General features: G+C 40.1%; 1 protein-coding gene across 1 annotated transcript in view; it reads left to right on the forward strand.

Annotated features, from left to right (window-relative positions):
* The window catches only part of CYS1 (cystin 1), a 35,519-nt gene extending 22,930 nt beyond the window's left edge, over positions 1-12,589 (forward strand). The window contains exons 2-3 of the mRNA XM_043987353.1: positions 8,773-8,822; positions 11,743-12,589. Of these exons, the coding sequence (XP_043843288.1) occupies positions 8,773-8,822; positions 11,743-11,848 (156 nt within the window). The 3' untranslated portion in view covers positions 11,849-12,589. The remainder of the gene's footprint in view (positions 1-8,772; positions 8,823-11,742) is intronic.
* The last annotated feature ends 2,991 nt before the right edge of the window (positions 12,590-15,580 follow it).

A 15,580-nucleotide genomic window follows, 5' to 3' on the forward strand; every position in this document is an offset into this window, starting at 1 on the left:
TAGGCAGGGGGATGGAGGTAAATGGGAAGGGGACTCTTCCAACTCTGAGAATCTGTGGTTTTGTAGGACCCAAAACGGGGCTTAAAGCTACTGGGCATGAGAGGGAAGCAAACCACTGAGCATTTTATCTGTAGTGGAGCCAGTGGTCCCCACTCTCTCTCCTGTGTACCAGGACGTTGTCAGCAATGATTGAGATGATATTTATAAAATTCTGGAGCTCATTAGGGAAAGGAGTAAGCTATTATGAGTAAGATATAGCTATCACCATTACTCCTACCAATCTCTTCTTTAGTTGGATATTGAATGCTAAGCTTCAGTTACCACAGCAACTGAATAACATGAGTCAGCAGTTTAGGGTTTCTCATAATATTGAGATCATGTTGGGGGTAGAGGAAAAGATAAATATCAATCCCTGAAGCTCTCTTTACTCTCATTCACAATTCTTACCATTATTTGTCTTCATTCATTCATAGACGATAGATTTAGAGTTAGAAGGAACTTAATAGAACACCATGTTCAACCAAACCCCCTCACTTTGCAGATAAGTAAACTGAGGTTCAGAGAGAGGCAACGACTTCCCAAAGTCACAGGGTCACGAAGTAGCACAATTTGCATATTGTACATCCTTTTTTATTAGGTTGTTATGCCCTTAACTGTAATACGGCTGTAGGATCCTCCTATAGCTCCCTGTAGAAATTGTGTTTTATTCATCTTTGTGTATCCTTTGGTAAAGGTTCAGGCTTTCCTGCAAACTTTCCTCAGAGGATTTGGTGACCTTCTTCTAGGCAGTTAACACAATCCAAATACTAAGGCAGCACACAGGTAGTCCCCATATTATCCCTCACTCCCAATACATGGCCATTCATTCTCTTATTCTAATTATATATCCCCTGCATTCAGTGCTGGAAGGGACCTTATAGATCATCATTCCAACCCACCCCCTCATTTTACAGAGATCATTTACATCATTCCCAGCACACAAAGCATTGCTGGTCATGTGCTGCAACCTACTTTTACCCATCATTCATCTCCCCATTGCTCTTGGGAGCCATCTTTGATTCTTTAGAAAGAAGGAAACAAGCATCAAATGCCTATTATTTGTCAGCCACTGTACTAAGTACCTTATAAATATTATCTCATTTGATCCTCACAATGACCCTGGGAAGTAGGTGCTATTTTATAACAATTTTATAATTGAGGAAACAGGCAGACAGGGGTTAAGTGTCTTGCCCAAGGTCTCACACCTATTAAGTATCTGAGGGCGGGGCAGCTAGGTGGCGCAGTGGATAAAGCGCTGGCCCTGGATTCAGGAGGACCTGAGTTCAAATCCAGCCTCAGACACTTGACACTTACTAGCTGTGTGACCCTGGGCAAGTCACTTAACCCCTATTACTCTGCAAAAAAAAAATTAAGTATCTGAGGGTGGATTTGAGCTCATGTCTTCCTGACTCCTGGCCCAGCACTCTATCCACTTCACCACCTAGCTGCCTCACACCGTGCTCTTCATTGGAGAGTGCAATTGTTATAGATCACAGCCAAATAGCATCATCAAGAGAATATTTTGAGACTTCAAATATTTGTGTTAGAAAAATAGGATTGGGGCAGCTAGGTGGCGCAGTGGATAGAGCACCGGCCCTGAAATCAGGAGGACCTGAATTCAAATCCAGCCTCAGACACTTAACACTTGCTAGCTGTGTGACCCTAGGCAAGTCACTTAACCCCAATTGCCTTACCAAAAAAAAAAAAAAAAAGAAAGAAAGATAGGGTTTTTGATTTCAGGGATCACTGAAAGTGATGCATAACTTCCCAAAAGCAATTTTATTCTCTCTCCTGTTCAGTTATGGAACTTATTCACTGTCTATCCACTTTTAGTATCTGTCCAGTATATCCAAGGGTCTGTCCATTCTACTGAATATCTGTCTGAACAATAGGCATTTTTCATTCACTTGGTTTTCCTATGTGGATTATTAGGTTGCTTTTTCTAAAATGCTTGTGAATTTCATTTTGGGACCTTTATATTGTTTGGGGGTTTGCTGCAATCAGAGCAATGTCATCAGCAGAAAAGGACATCTGGAAGATCTCATCATCTGTAGGGAATTCCTTTTCCATTTTAATTGATGACAGGACATCTTCCATTACAGTACCAAACACCTTAGGTGAAGATACGGTGATACTTCACTATATCTTGCCCAAACCAGTCCCAACATGCTGCTACCCAGCCATCTTTATACTGTATTTTCCTTCATCCTTCTCATTCCCCCAAACCCACTTTCCACCTTTTGTTCAGGGAATAGTAATCGAATCAGTACTACCTGGAAGTCCTGGAAAGGCCATGTCAACCAATTATCCTATGGTTCCACTCATCATCCTTGTCACTTCCTTGACCAAAACATGCCTCCCTGACCATCATTCTTCATATGTCTTGTCTTCCTCTATTAGAATGTAAATTCCTCTAGGGCAGAGATTGAGTGCTTAGCACAGGTCCTAGGTGTATAGAGTTTAACAACTACTTTTTCATTAAATTCATTCATTTATTTATTCATTCACTCAAATGTATCCCTTCAGGGAACCTAGATTCCTAATTCCATGTTTATTCCATTTAAACCCTGCTGAGTGCCCTGTCCAACATACATTTTTTTTTTTTGGTGAGGCAATTGGGGTTAAGTGACTTGCCCAGGGTCACACAGCTAGAAGTCCAACATACATTTAATAGTTACTGTGAGAATCAAATTAAATAAATCTAATGAATCTGTTATATGTGAAACTGTATGGTAAGTGTTGGAAAAGACAAAAAAATAAATAAATTCCCCTCAAGGAATTTATAACCTAGTCAGAGATATAATACACACACACACACACACACACACACACACAAGTGCAGAAGTGGTATGTAAGAACTGAAGAAAGAAAGATTGCTTTTGCTGGGAAGGATATAATCAGGGAAGGCTTTAGGAAGGAGGTGCCATTTGGAGCTCTACCTTGAAGGATGTATAGGAATTCAAATAAAATAATGGGTGTGATATGCTTTACGTTCCATTGAATCTTACTTGTATAGAATGCTTTCATTAGTTTAATTACCAGCTCTAACAGCGTTTAGTTGAAAACCTCCTAGCTCATCTAATACTCATATTCCAAAACAGCACAGCCAATAAATAGATATCTTTCCCAGGTCTACTAACAAACAACTCTTATTTGGCCTTGTGAAGAGTGGGGGTGGAATGCATTGTGCCATCTACACATTCTTGCTTGAGACTCGTTGGCCTGGCAGTATCTGAAGCATGTTGGTAGTGGTGTATGATGACTAACATGCCTTATTTGGCCAGAGTGACCCCCAGACAGTTGACACATCTTCTGTTACTTGACCTGTATTTGAAACCTTTCCAGTCTGGTAGGATTTACAGCAACATTCTCTGGCTAGGCTCTGTAAAGGAAATAAACAGCTATTGGGGGCATCAATGAGTTTTTTGGTTTTGGTTTTGTTTTGTTTGGGGTTTTTTTGCAGGGCAGTGAGGGTTAAGTGACTTGCTCAGGGTCACACGGCTAGTAAGTTTCAAGTGTCTGAGGCTGGATTTGAACTCAGGTCCTCCTGAATCAAGGGCTGGTGCTTTATCCACTGCGCCACCTAGCTGCCCCATCAATGAGTTTCTTAAAGAGAAATAACACACACAGCCACAGTGCCTGAAGTTTCTCTACTAACCTACTAGCCTCTTAGAAATGGCTAGTGACTCATCTGGGGAACAGGGAAGCCACAAGTCATTGTATCCAAAAAGTTCAAAGGTTCAGATCCTAAGATTATAGGATTATAGAATGGAATTTAGTAGGTAGAAGGTACTTTGGAGGTCAGCTAGTCCAACCTCCTCATTTTTCAGTGAGGGAATGACTATCCAAAGATTTCAAGTGACTTGCCCAAGCTCACCCAGGTGGCAAGAATCAGAGGTGGGATTTGAACCCAAGTTCTCTGACTTCAAAGCCAATGCTCTTTGCATTGAGGAGCAGGGGAAGTATGTGACCCTGTGAATTTACTGATAAAGAAATTGAGAATCAGGGAAGTTAAAGGATTTGCCCCAGGTCACATAGTTAAGAGTCAGAAGTGGAATTTGAATCCAAATCCTCTGGCTACAGAGCTACTGCTCTTCACGATGGATATCAGGGGAGAAGAAAGTACAATGAGGTTTAGTAGAAAGACTACTGAATTTGGAGTCAGAGGACCTGAGTTTGAATCCTAGCTCTTCTACTTACAGCCATGTGACCATGGACAAGTCAAGTCATCTCTGTGGACCTCAGTTTCCCCACTTGTAAAATGCCAGAGTTGGACTCTAATGTGCCTTCCAGTCCTAAAGCTATGGCTTCTTATAGATTCTAAGGAATATAAAGGACTTTAGGGATCAGTGAAAAGAACTTTGATTCTAGAATGAAAGTACCTGGTTTCAAATCCCACTACTGACTCTTACTACCTGTATGACCTTGGACAAGTCACTTAACCTGTCTGGGTCTCACTTTCTTAATTTCTAAAATGAGGTGACTGAACTAGATAGCTTTCGAGGTCCCATGAAGTTCTATATCTATGATCTTATAATATAGTATCCAGGAAAGGAAACAGGGTCAGTGGAAGGGAAATTATTTAGCCCAAGGTCTCATGGATAGTTGGAATTCAGACCCTATCTCCAGACTCCTACTTCTTTCCCAGGCCCCACAATCATGTTTGTTAGTCTCCAGATTTCCTTCCTAAGCAGATTCATGAATCAAAATATTGTAATAGGGAAGGAGGAAACAGAACTGGGAGTCATTTGGGGAATAGTGGGAGGAAGGGACTTGGGGAATATGAGGTAGATTTAAGATGCTTCAGTACTTCAAGGATCAATGATTTCATCAGTGTAAGGCACTATCACAACTAGTAATTGTCAGAGCAGGAATTCAAACCCAGGTAACTCCAAAGCAACTTTCTCTCTCTCTTTTTTTTGTGTGTGTGTGAGGCAATGGGGGTTAAGTGACTTGCCCAAGGTCACACAGCTGGTGAGTGTCAAGTGTCTGAGGCCCCATTTGAACTCAGGTCCTCCTGAATCTAGGGCTTGTGCTTTATCCACTGCGCCACCTACCTCCCCACAGTATAGGCACTTCCTTCACTGACTTGAGTCACCTCCCATACCATAAGTCAATAGTTTTCATAAAGGAGCTCCCCAAATTCACCACCTATTTAGATTAACACTCCAGTAACGAACCTCTAGGAAATGCATTAGACTGGTCCTCAGAATATGGACAACTACAAAATCCATATCTGAAGTCCTTTCAGCATGGTAGGAACTGGCAGAACTTATCCTCTGCTGTCCAAACATTTGGGAGCCCAAGATGATCTCCAAGCCATGATGAATTGGTATATAGTATATGGAATTGAGATAAGATAAACAAAAAGGCAGGTGTGTTCAGTTGGATTGCCCTCTTCTATGACTGAGTTGTTAATCAATCCTTCTTGGTACCAATACAAAATTAGATGGTACCGAACCAATTTCAACATCTCAAATGTCAAAGCAAAATAACTCTAAGCCTATTGGTCTCCTTCTGATATGGCTAGAGGTAACAGTGGGAAAGAATTTTGAGAAGAGCTGCTCAGGATTGCTGAATTGACAGAAGCTGTCAGTGTTCTCTAAACTTCCAGACAAGAGAAGGCAGTGGGCTGGTTGGAACAATCACTTGTGATTCCATTTTAAGTGTAGTTAAGGTCCTAGGATAAGAAGCTAGAAGGGACTGTAGAGATCATCTGGCCTAAGCTCCTCATTTTAACAATAAATAACCGAAGCCCAGAAAAGTAAAATTATTTGTCTAAGGTCACACAGGTAGTAAAGTAATAGACCTAGGATTCAAACCTGTTATTAGAGGTAACAAGATGGTTCAGTGTGTAGAGTGCCAACCTTGGAACCAGGGAGATATGAGTTCAAACCCTGCCTCAGACATTTACTACCTATGTGACCCTGGGGAAGTCATTTAACCTCTCAGCCTCAGTTTTTACATCTGTAAAATGAGGATAACAATAGCACCTACCTCACCAGATTGTTGTAAGGATCAAATGAATGAAGACATATAAATTACTTTGTAAAGCTTAAAGCACTATATAAATTCCAGTTATTCTTATTATTAATTCATATATTTATTTGACCCCAAATTCAACCTTATTTTCATTACCACCTCTCTACTGGGCTGCACTCAGAGTCTCAAGACTGACCTCAAGGGAGGAATCCCCAACATGGGCATGGATATTGTCACTGAGCCTATGTAATGCCATAGCTTGTAAGGTTATAGATTTATGGGAAGGAAGTAGAGAGGTTTATTTTCATAATATCATTAACACATCACTTACATTAATGCTACCGCCCCCACTTTGAAACTCCTTTGGCTCCTCCTTTCTCACAGGACAAAGTACAAATTTATTAACCTGATATTCAAGGTTCTAATGTCATTAACTGGCAATTTTTGTGCCCCAGTATAAGCAACATAGAATGTACCTTCCAATCAACTTTTAAATACAAAGGTAGTGGGGCAGCTAGGTGGCACAGTGGATAAAGCACCAGCCCTTGATTCAGGAGGACCTGAGTTTTCAAATCTCACCTCAGATGTTTATTAGCTGTGTGACCCTGGGCAAGTCACTTAACCCCAATTGCCTTAAAAACATCTGGGGCGGGGGCACCTAGGTGGTGCAGTGGATAGAGCCCTGGCCCTGGAGTCAGGAGGACCTGAGTTCAAATCTGGCCTCAGACACTTAACACTTACTAGCTGTGTGACCCTGGGCAAGTCACTTAACCCCAATTGCCTCACCAAAAAATAAATAAATAAATACAAAGGTAGTTAGAGGAGGAGAGGGACCTCTTAGAGAGATATTGGGCTGTTTCCACATTTTTCTATCCCCAACAGGACCTATAGTAGTGTACTAATTACTTGGAACAAATAATACTTTATCTTTTTAAAAGTGCTATGTTTATTGGTACTTACATGTTAACAAATGGAAATGATTAAATCTCCTTTGGAATGTCCAAGGATCCCATATGCACATTCACCAGGTCACTCCAGTTTGTTGTAGGGAGGCTTGATGTCTGGGCCAGACTGATGGTAAGATCTTTAAGGTAGACATTGCCTAAAGGGACAGAAAGAAGACTGTTATGGAAGTCCTAGCTGCACTTTTTTCCACAGTGACTGTATAGACACTTTTCTTGGGGAGAAAGAACATGGAACTAAAAACACTTCATTTCTAACTGAAAGCAGTCAATTCACACCCACTGATAAAACAGTAAGGGAGGAAAACAATTGTCTTCTAAGAGCTATATCATAGGGAGGATGCATCTGTTGGTACTACATAAAAACAACAACAACAACAAAAAACCCAGACCTAATCTTTATATTTAGCATCTTCATAAAGATTGGCAATTTTGACAATTTCCTGCATTTGTATATCAAAAATAATCTGAGCTTCCTTCTCTAAAGGTTGGATAAAAGCTTCATATAGGAGACTTTAATATAGTAGTCCATTCTGGCAAATTAACTTTCCCAGAAGTGGCATTACCACCTGTTGTAGCCTGTCCCAGTCTGTCCCACAGTTCTGGACAACTCTTGTGGTTACAAGTCATAATTTTGATATGCTTGCATCTTGTGACAGCTGTGATCTTGGTTGAATGAATCTACTGACTTTGCACTGATTCTGAAGTCTGACCTTGACCAAGGGAAACTGGATTGAGCTGGCTTCCCTAATTTTAATTAATTCCCTGTCAGTTGAGGGCAGGATCTCATGCCATAGATGTTGGTTTTATTGCTCCCTTTTGTTGTGCTTTTAATTCTGTGGTTTCAAAGAATGGATATTCCTTGAAGGAAATGTGTAAAATTTGTAGCTATTTGTAACACACACTTCCAACGAGATACTGCAATAACTGTTAGTTCCATGAAATCAAGGGTTTCGAGGATCGTTCAAACCCACAATGAAACAGGATCAGTTGCAAGGAAGCACAAAGGAAAATGTAGCCAAGAATGAAAAACAATGCCAAGAAATGGCACCAGCTAAATGTCGGGTCTATACTAGGCACTGGGAAGAGAAAGAAAAAACAAAACAAAACAAAACAGTCCCTGACATCCAAAGAACTTACAGTGGGTATTAGCATTCAAAGCTCTCCACAATTTAGTACTACCTTCCCTTTCCAAATTTATATCATAAAATTTTCCCTCTTCATATTCTATACTCTGACAAAATGACTATGCTCTGATTCCCAGACTTGCCTTTTGCTTTCCCACCTCTATGCATTTGCTTATGCTGTTCTTTCTGTATGCCTGAAATGCCCCACTGACTCTTCATATATTGAATTTTTTATTATCCTTTAAAGCCCAGTCCAAATGCCACCCTGAATCCTTCATATCCCAAGTCATTAATGGTCTTCATCTCCAGACCTCAGCATTTTAAAAAATCCCTTGAATGTACTTATCATGCAATATATAATATCCATATCTGTTTGTGTTTTATTCCTTTAGTAAGCTATAAGCTGCATGAGGGTAAGCACTAAGTCTTATTTAAACTTTGGGTGTCCCCTTGTACCTAGCACAGTGCTCCATACACATCAGGCTTTGAATAAGTAAGTCTGCTGAATAAATGAATGGAAAAAGTGAGGTGCTATCCTCATTTGTTTAATGCTATATTGTGTATTTAAGTGTGGAGGGTATCACCATCTCACAAGTATCTGACTTGGATATTTCATAGATCACTCTCATAGCTCTCTAATACTTCGTTTTATTATTTCCAAGGTATCTCCTGTACGGAACACCCTGGATATAGAGAACAATAACAACTTTGAGTAAGTATCACAGAAATCCTATTTCTACCAGTATAATGGGGAGATCAGCTGATGAGAGCCCAGGTCTTAGAACATGATTGTTCTTCTTTAGACAATTAGTAGACTTTAAAAAAAAATTTTTTTGTGGGGCAATGAGGATTAAGTGACTTGCCCAAGGTCACACAGCTAGTAAGTGTCAAGAGGCTGGATTTGAACTCAGGTCCTCCTGAATCCAAGGCCAGTGCTTTATCCACTGTGCCACCTAGCTGCCCTCAATTAGTAGACTTTTAATCATCATATAGTACCAGTCCCTCAAGTCACTTCTCTTCTCCCCAAATCCACCTGGAGTCATGAGGTCAGCAACAGTTTTGCCATCAACAACAACTCCCAGCACTCCCCTGTTTCCTTAGATACGCCAAGGTCAAAGGTCATGGCAACCTAAATGGGAACACTAAGTCTCATAACTTCAGAACCAAATATGAGCTATTGTTGGTTACCAGCCCTGGGAAGTTCACATCAGTAAGATGAATATTTCATCCTCTGTTATATCACCAGTTTTGCTTCCAAGGACCTCAGTCACACACTGGTCTGGCCAGACAGGATGTAAAGTAGTATCTATGGAGTCATTATAAACCACTATGGGGGGGTAATGGGTACAGACCAACTTCTCCCTTTCCCCATCTAAGCTCACTCCCAAGCTCTAACAGTCAGCTTGTAGCGTGAGTACATGCAGACACACGTGTGCACACACACACACACTCACACTCACACTCCAAACCTCAATCCCCATCCCTGCCAAAGGAAATCAAAATCCAAGGCCTATCCCCCCTCTTCCCAACGGTGGTGGGTCAGACACCCAAGCCTTGCTATATTCCCTTTAGCTGCACCATAATGTGCTTTTTCATAGACTCAGAGGCTGAACTCTCCAAAATGTGTTGTCCCCATTAGGGGGAAAAAAATATATGTGTATATACATACATATATATATATATGTGTGTGTATATATATGTATATATGTGTGTGTGTATATATGTATATATGTATGTGTATATGTATATATATGTGTATGTGTGTATATATATATATATAAACGCATTTATATAGCCCTGTAAGGTTTGCACAGTATATTACATGTCATCTCATTTGTTTTTGTTTTGTTTTATGGGGCAATGAGGGTTCAGTGACTTGCCCAGGGTCACTCAGCTAGTAAGTGTCAAGTGTCTGAGGTCAGATTTGAACTCAGGGCCTCCTGAATCCAGGGCTGGTGCTTTGTCTACTGTACCACCTAGTTGCCCCTCATGTCATCTCATTTGAACCTTAAGACCAACACTGTGAGATGGATGCTATTATTATCCCTATTTTTCATATGAGGAAACTGAGGCTGAGAACAGTGATGTGACTTCCCCAAGGTCACATAACTAATAAGCATCTGAGTCAGGATTTGAAATCCTGTCTTCCTGCTCTGGTGCCCTATTCACTGTACCACCCAGCTGCCCCCTTGACAACAGGGACTCTCTTCTTTTTGTTTGCACAGCCAGTGCTTAGCACAGTGCTTGACACGTATGGAGTGCTTAATAAACACTTGTCATTCATTCATTCTAGGAAACCAAAGGCAAAAGAGTTATATTTCCCCTCCATCCTATGAGCTTCCATCTTTTACCAAAGAAGATAGGCAAGAAGGCCCAAGTGAACCCTCAGGCAACTTATTTTAGCAGAAAGACTACCTAACAGAGCCTAAGGTTACCTCAGATCATACCTTAGTTGGAAGACAGGAAAAAAGCACTTAATTATGTTCCAGGCACTATGCTAAGCACATTATGCATATTATCTCACTTGATCCTCACAATAACCCTGGGAGGCAGGTGCTATAATTATCCACATTTTACTGTTGAGGAAACTGAGGCAAACAAGTTAAGTGACTCACCCAGGGTCACACTGCTAGTGCCTCAAGCCAGATTTGAACTACTAAAAACAACCCAAAACCATAAATTAATTCTTCCCTTGACCTCAGTTTCCCCGCTCCCAATAATAATAGCTTACATTGATATAGCACTTTAAGGTTTGAGGTAGGTAGCATAAGTATGATTGATTACCCTTATTTTACAGATGAGGGAACACCTCAGAGAAATTATTTTCAGAGTCACATCTATAAAATGAGGGAAATGGCCCAGATGGCTTCTAAGGTCCCTTCTAGCTTTATCATTGTTTTATTCTCACAGGGACATAGCATGGTATAATAGCTGGAGTGCTGAGTGAGGAATCTAAAGACCTGGATTCAAATTCTGGCTATGACATTTAAAAGTTCTCTGTGCCTGGGGCAGCTAGGTGGCGCAGTAGATAAAGCGCTGGCCCTGGATTTAGGAGGACCTGAGTTCAAATCCGGCCTCAGACACTTGACACTTACTAGCTTTGTGACCCTGGGCAAGTCACTTAACCCTCATTGCCCCGCAAAAACAAACAAAACAAAAAACAAAAAAACAAAAACAAAATTCTCTGTGCCTCACCTGTAAATGAGGGGGTTGGACTAGGTTGGATAGATCGAAATTATCTCTGTTTCTTAGATCCTATGATGTATAGTATTTGTGCTTTGGGTCAGACTTACTTTTTTTGTGGGGGGGGGGCAATGAGGGTTAAATGACTTCCCCAGGGTCACACAGCTAGTAAGTGTCAAAAGTGTCTGAGGCTGGATTTGAACACAGGTCCTACTGAATCCAGGGCTGGTGCTTTTATCCACTGCGCCACCTAGCTGCCCCCCAGACTTACTTTTATTTAAAGTTCTATCAGCTGGCCCTGGAGCTTCTGACTACATCCAGTATGTGTCCTGAGCCCATCCCAAAGGACCTAATGGAGATTTCCAGTCTCTGACATTATACTCCCCTTGACCCTGCTTTGCCTGACAGGCCTTGTTTTAAACATCCCTGCTATGTCTTTTTACCCACAGGACTCCTACCAGGAGCAGCAAAAGGCCTGAAAGACAAACTCCCATCTTGTATGACTGCTCAGAAGAGGAGCTGATGGCAAGCATTGAGCGAGAATACGGTCGCTGAAGGGTGACATGCGCCAGGGAAGATCTGTGACTTTAGTTGACAGTCCCTGAGCCCTGAAAAAGGCTCATTCTCCATGGAGAAGAGAGGCAACATCAGTTTCTGGCCCTGCCCCCACACCAATTGGCCAGAAGTTCACATGATACATAAGCCAGTGTGGTCAAGTTACTACTCTACTAAGGGATTCATATCTCTAGTAGGCAATAGGGTCAGTGGGGAGGAAGGTGTAGGGTCCTCCAGTAAGAAAACAACCATTTCTGAGATGCATTTATAGATCCATAGACTATTACACCTGGATGGGGCCTTAGAAACCATCTGGTCCACCTTCTGTATTTTACAGGTGAGGAACCTGACTTTCTAAGGTCATACAAGATGGTAATTGCCTGAGCCAGGACTTGAAACCGGGTCTCTTGACTATTCAGCTGGTACTCTTTCCACTGTACGATCCTACCTTCCACTTGATAGATGGCTTTTAAAAATGTGCCCTTTCAGAAGTCAGCCTCAAAGCACAGTCTTAGGCATGGCTGGCCGTCCAGAGTCGCTGTTTGAAGTGTCTGGTCAAGGACTGTACTGAGAACCATTCTTACGTGGAGCAGTGGAAAGAAACCCTGTCTCTGTGGTATCAGAAAACCTGACTTCAAATCTCAACTGATATTTAGTGATCGTGGGCAAGTTACTTGTTGTTCAGTCATTTTTCAGTCATGTCCCACTCTTTGTGACCCCTTTTGGGATTTTCTTAGCAACATACTAAAGTGGTTTGCTACTTCCTTCTCCAGCCCATTTTACAGATGGGAAAACTGAAGCAAACAAGGTCAAGTGACTTGCCTGCAAGTCTTCCAGACTCCAGGACTATTCTATCCACTGCACCACCCAGCTGCCCCAGGCCAAATTACTTGGCCTCTCTGTAAAATGAGGGAGTTGGACTGGGTAGCCTCTAAAGTCTCTTCTAGCTCTAGAGCCATGATCTATAATGGTCCAGACCAAATATTTGGAATACTGAGGGGAAACTAAACTAGGCTACTATATAACTAACCAGTTTCTCTGTCCATTCTTTTAAGGAGGAGGAGAGAAAACACTGTTAAGGGCTAAAATTCTAGCTAAACTGTCTAAAATATCTAATGAGTGGTCGCCAATAAATTATAAGCTTTAGCAAGAGTTAGACTTTTAAGCATTTATTAAGGAGAATAAGAATTTGGTAAAGAGAGAGAAAAAGGCCTAAATTTCTATCTATTAAAGGGAGAGCACATTTCTAGCTCCGCTCTCCACCAGAGTCCAGAGGACAAGAGCGCGAGACTGAGCGCCAGTCTCTTCCTTCCTCCTCCCACTAGCCCGCGTCACTTCCTGACTCCTGGTCTTGCCCTCAAAGACCTTCCCTTCATGGGCAGAACTCCTCTACAGTAAGTATCCAGCAGGTGGCGTTATTCCAATCGTTACAGTCCCCCCTGTTGTTCCTCAAGAAACAAAATGTTTCCTTGATGGAACAGTAAAAAGAATATAATAACTATTGCTAACTAATAATATGTGAACAACAATATAGAAAAGGAAGAGAGGAAAGTTTTGTCCAGAGGGGCGATTTTTTTTTTTCCTCATGAACCGACGCTTTGACATTAGTCTTGCAAAGGGAGGGCCTCTGCAGAGAATACATGTTACAGATGGTGTATATTATAACAGAAAGAGAAAAAAAACCAACAAAAACAAATCAAAACTGTTCATTTAAAGTCTCTGAAAGTCTTTTCTCAGATGTCCTCTAGGTGTAGTCATGGAATGGAAGTCAGGGGTTGAGGTGTGGATGCTGGTAATCAGCCAGGAAAATTTCCTACAAAATTGAGCTTAACACAACTTTAAAATAGCTTTGTCAATAATCAAATCAAACAATGAAAGTTCTCAAAAACATGTCTAAGGGAATACAGAATCTTAGTTGTTAACACTTGAAACATACAATAAAACAAAAATTGAACCATTCTTTAAAATTACATTATTATTATAGTCCCCCCTTATGGAGAGTAATTGAGAAGACAATTGCTGTGATATTAATTTTTAAAAATAATTTTTGTCTTTGTTTCATCACTTTTTGCATCATCTGCCTAATTATCCTCATGCCATTATGAGAAATTTTAAAATCTTATATAATTGGTAACAGATGTCAAGGCCAAATTCAACAGTGTATTTATCATGACACCTGAGATAATTATGGGGGTTACCATAAAAGAACAGAGAAATGATGGGATATGAGCATTCCCACACTTGAGCAATATGTACTGCCCATACAGTATGCCAGGCTTAAAATAGGTGGATGGAATATATGTCCATGCCACCGAACATATTGGAAGAAACTGAGTCAGACTTAATCAGATGCATGGGATTGAGATGTCCATGGCATCAGGCATATAGGAGGGAGCATAGAAGCCAGGTGTAGAAGTGAGATGGGTGGGATGAATACTTCCAGCCATCTGTACAATATTGTGGGGAAAAAGAGAATAAAATATTAAACCAAGAGAATCCAACCTCAACATTTGTCAAAAGCCGTTCCCTCGGCCATACCTTGACTTCATGCATGTCTCCCCTCATGTGACAGTTCAGTGTCTGCTCTTGCATGTATTCCTCTTGTGATTGGATGGCATCTTGGCCAACTGACATCTGATAACTCAGAATAACGGCAATTAATGTCTTAAATGATAAATTCCCATAATTTAAAATCTCATATGGATTTAAAAATTGAGGATAATAAATGATTGCAAAAAATGTGAATACACCTTGACTCAGAACACAATATATAATTATGCAACAATTTCAAATAATACCCCTTTTTTTTACTTAGTATACAATTACTCTTGTGAAAAATCAGAACATATTTAAATACAAGTTAAAGCACAACAGAATCTCAAAGAAAACTTTTTTTTAAAAAAGAAAACTTTTACAAATGTTCCCCTCTTTTTTTTTTTTTTTGGAATATGCTTATCAAAAATAATACTTCTAGAATTAATTTACACTTGCCATGGCAACCAATTTGCCAGGGAAATGCTTTAAAGAGTTTGATCAAATAATCAGTTGAGAAAAAATAACAAAAACAAACAACTCAGAATATGGGAGCACAATACTCCTAGAATTAACATTGTATAATAAAATCAAAACCATCTTGCAATGTTTCAAAATTAGATAGACAAATGAATAGAAGAAAATACACATGGAACAATAAAAGACAATGAAATTCAAACTAAGGAAGTCTAAATGAATGTGAACTTAATATTAATAAGAGTATTATAAAATATAAACTTGATCACATGACTATAAAAAGCTTTTACAAATATTCTCCTTGTTTTAAAAACTAAATATAAAACACAATCTCAAAAGCATGAAAATCTCTATGAAAATAAACCCATACCATTAATTTCAAAATGTATATGTAATAGCATAGAAATCCTATGTAACCTCTGAACTGATATTAATACTCTGAGTGAATTCAGAACACCTTTGATTCCGATATCTAAAATCCCCAATACTCATATCAATACCTTGCTGCTTACTTCTACATTTCTCTAAAATATATATCCTTCCATGCCAAAAGAAGCATTGTCTTGAACTATGTTGATGATTGTCATTCTTATTCAGCTTAAGTTTTTCTTCTTTAACCCCTCTATATTGTCTGTCGGGCTTTTCACCATACAAATGCTTTATAAGATTACTAATGAAAGACAAAAGCAGGTTAGCAAAATTATGAACAAAACGAGCATATCT

Source organism: Dromiciops gliroides, chromosome 2 (genome assembly GCF_019393635.1).
Source record: "Dromiciops gliroides isolate mDroGli1 chromosome 2, mDroGli1.pri, whole genome shotgun sequence".
NCBI classification, from domain to species: domain Eukaryota; kingdom Metazoa; phylum Chordata; class Mammalia; order Microbiotheria; family Microbiotheriidae; genus Dromiciops; species Dromiciops gliroides.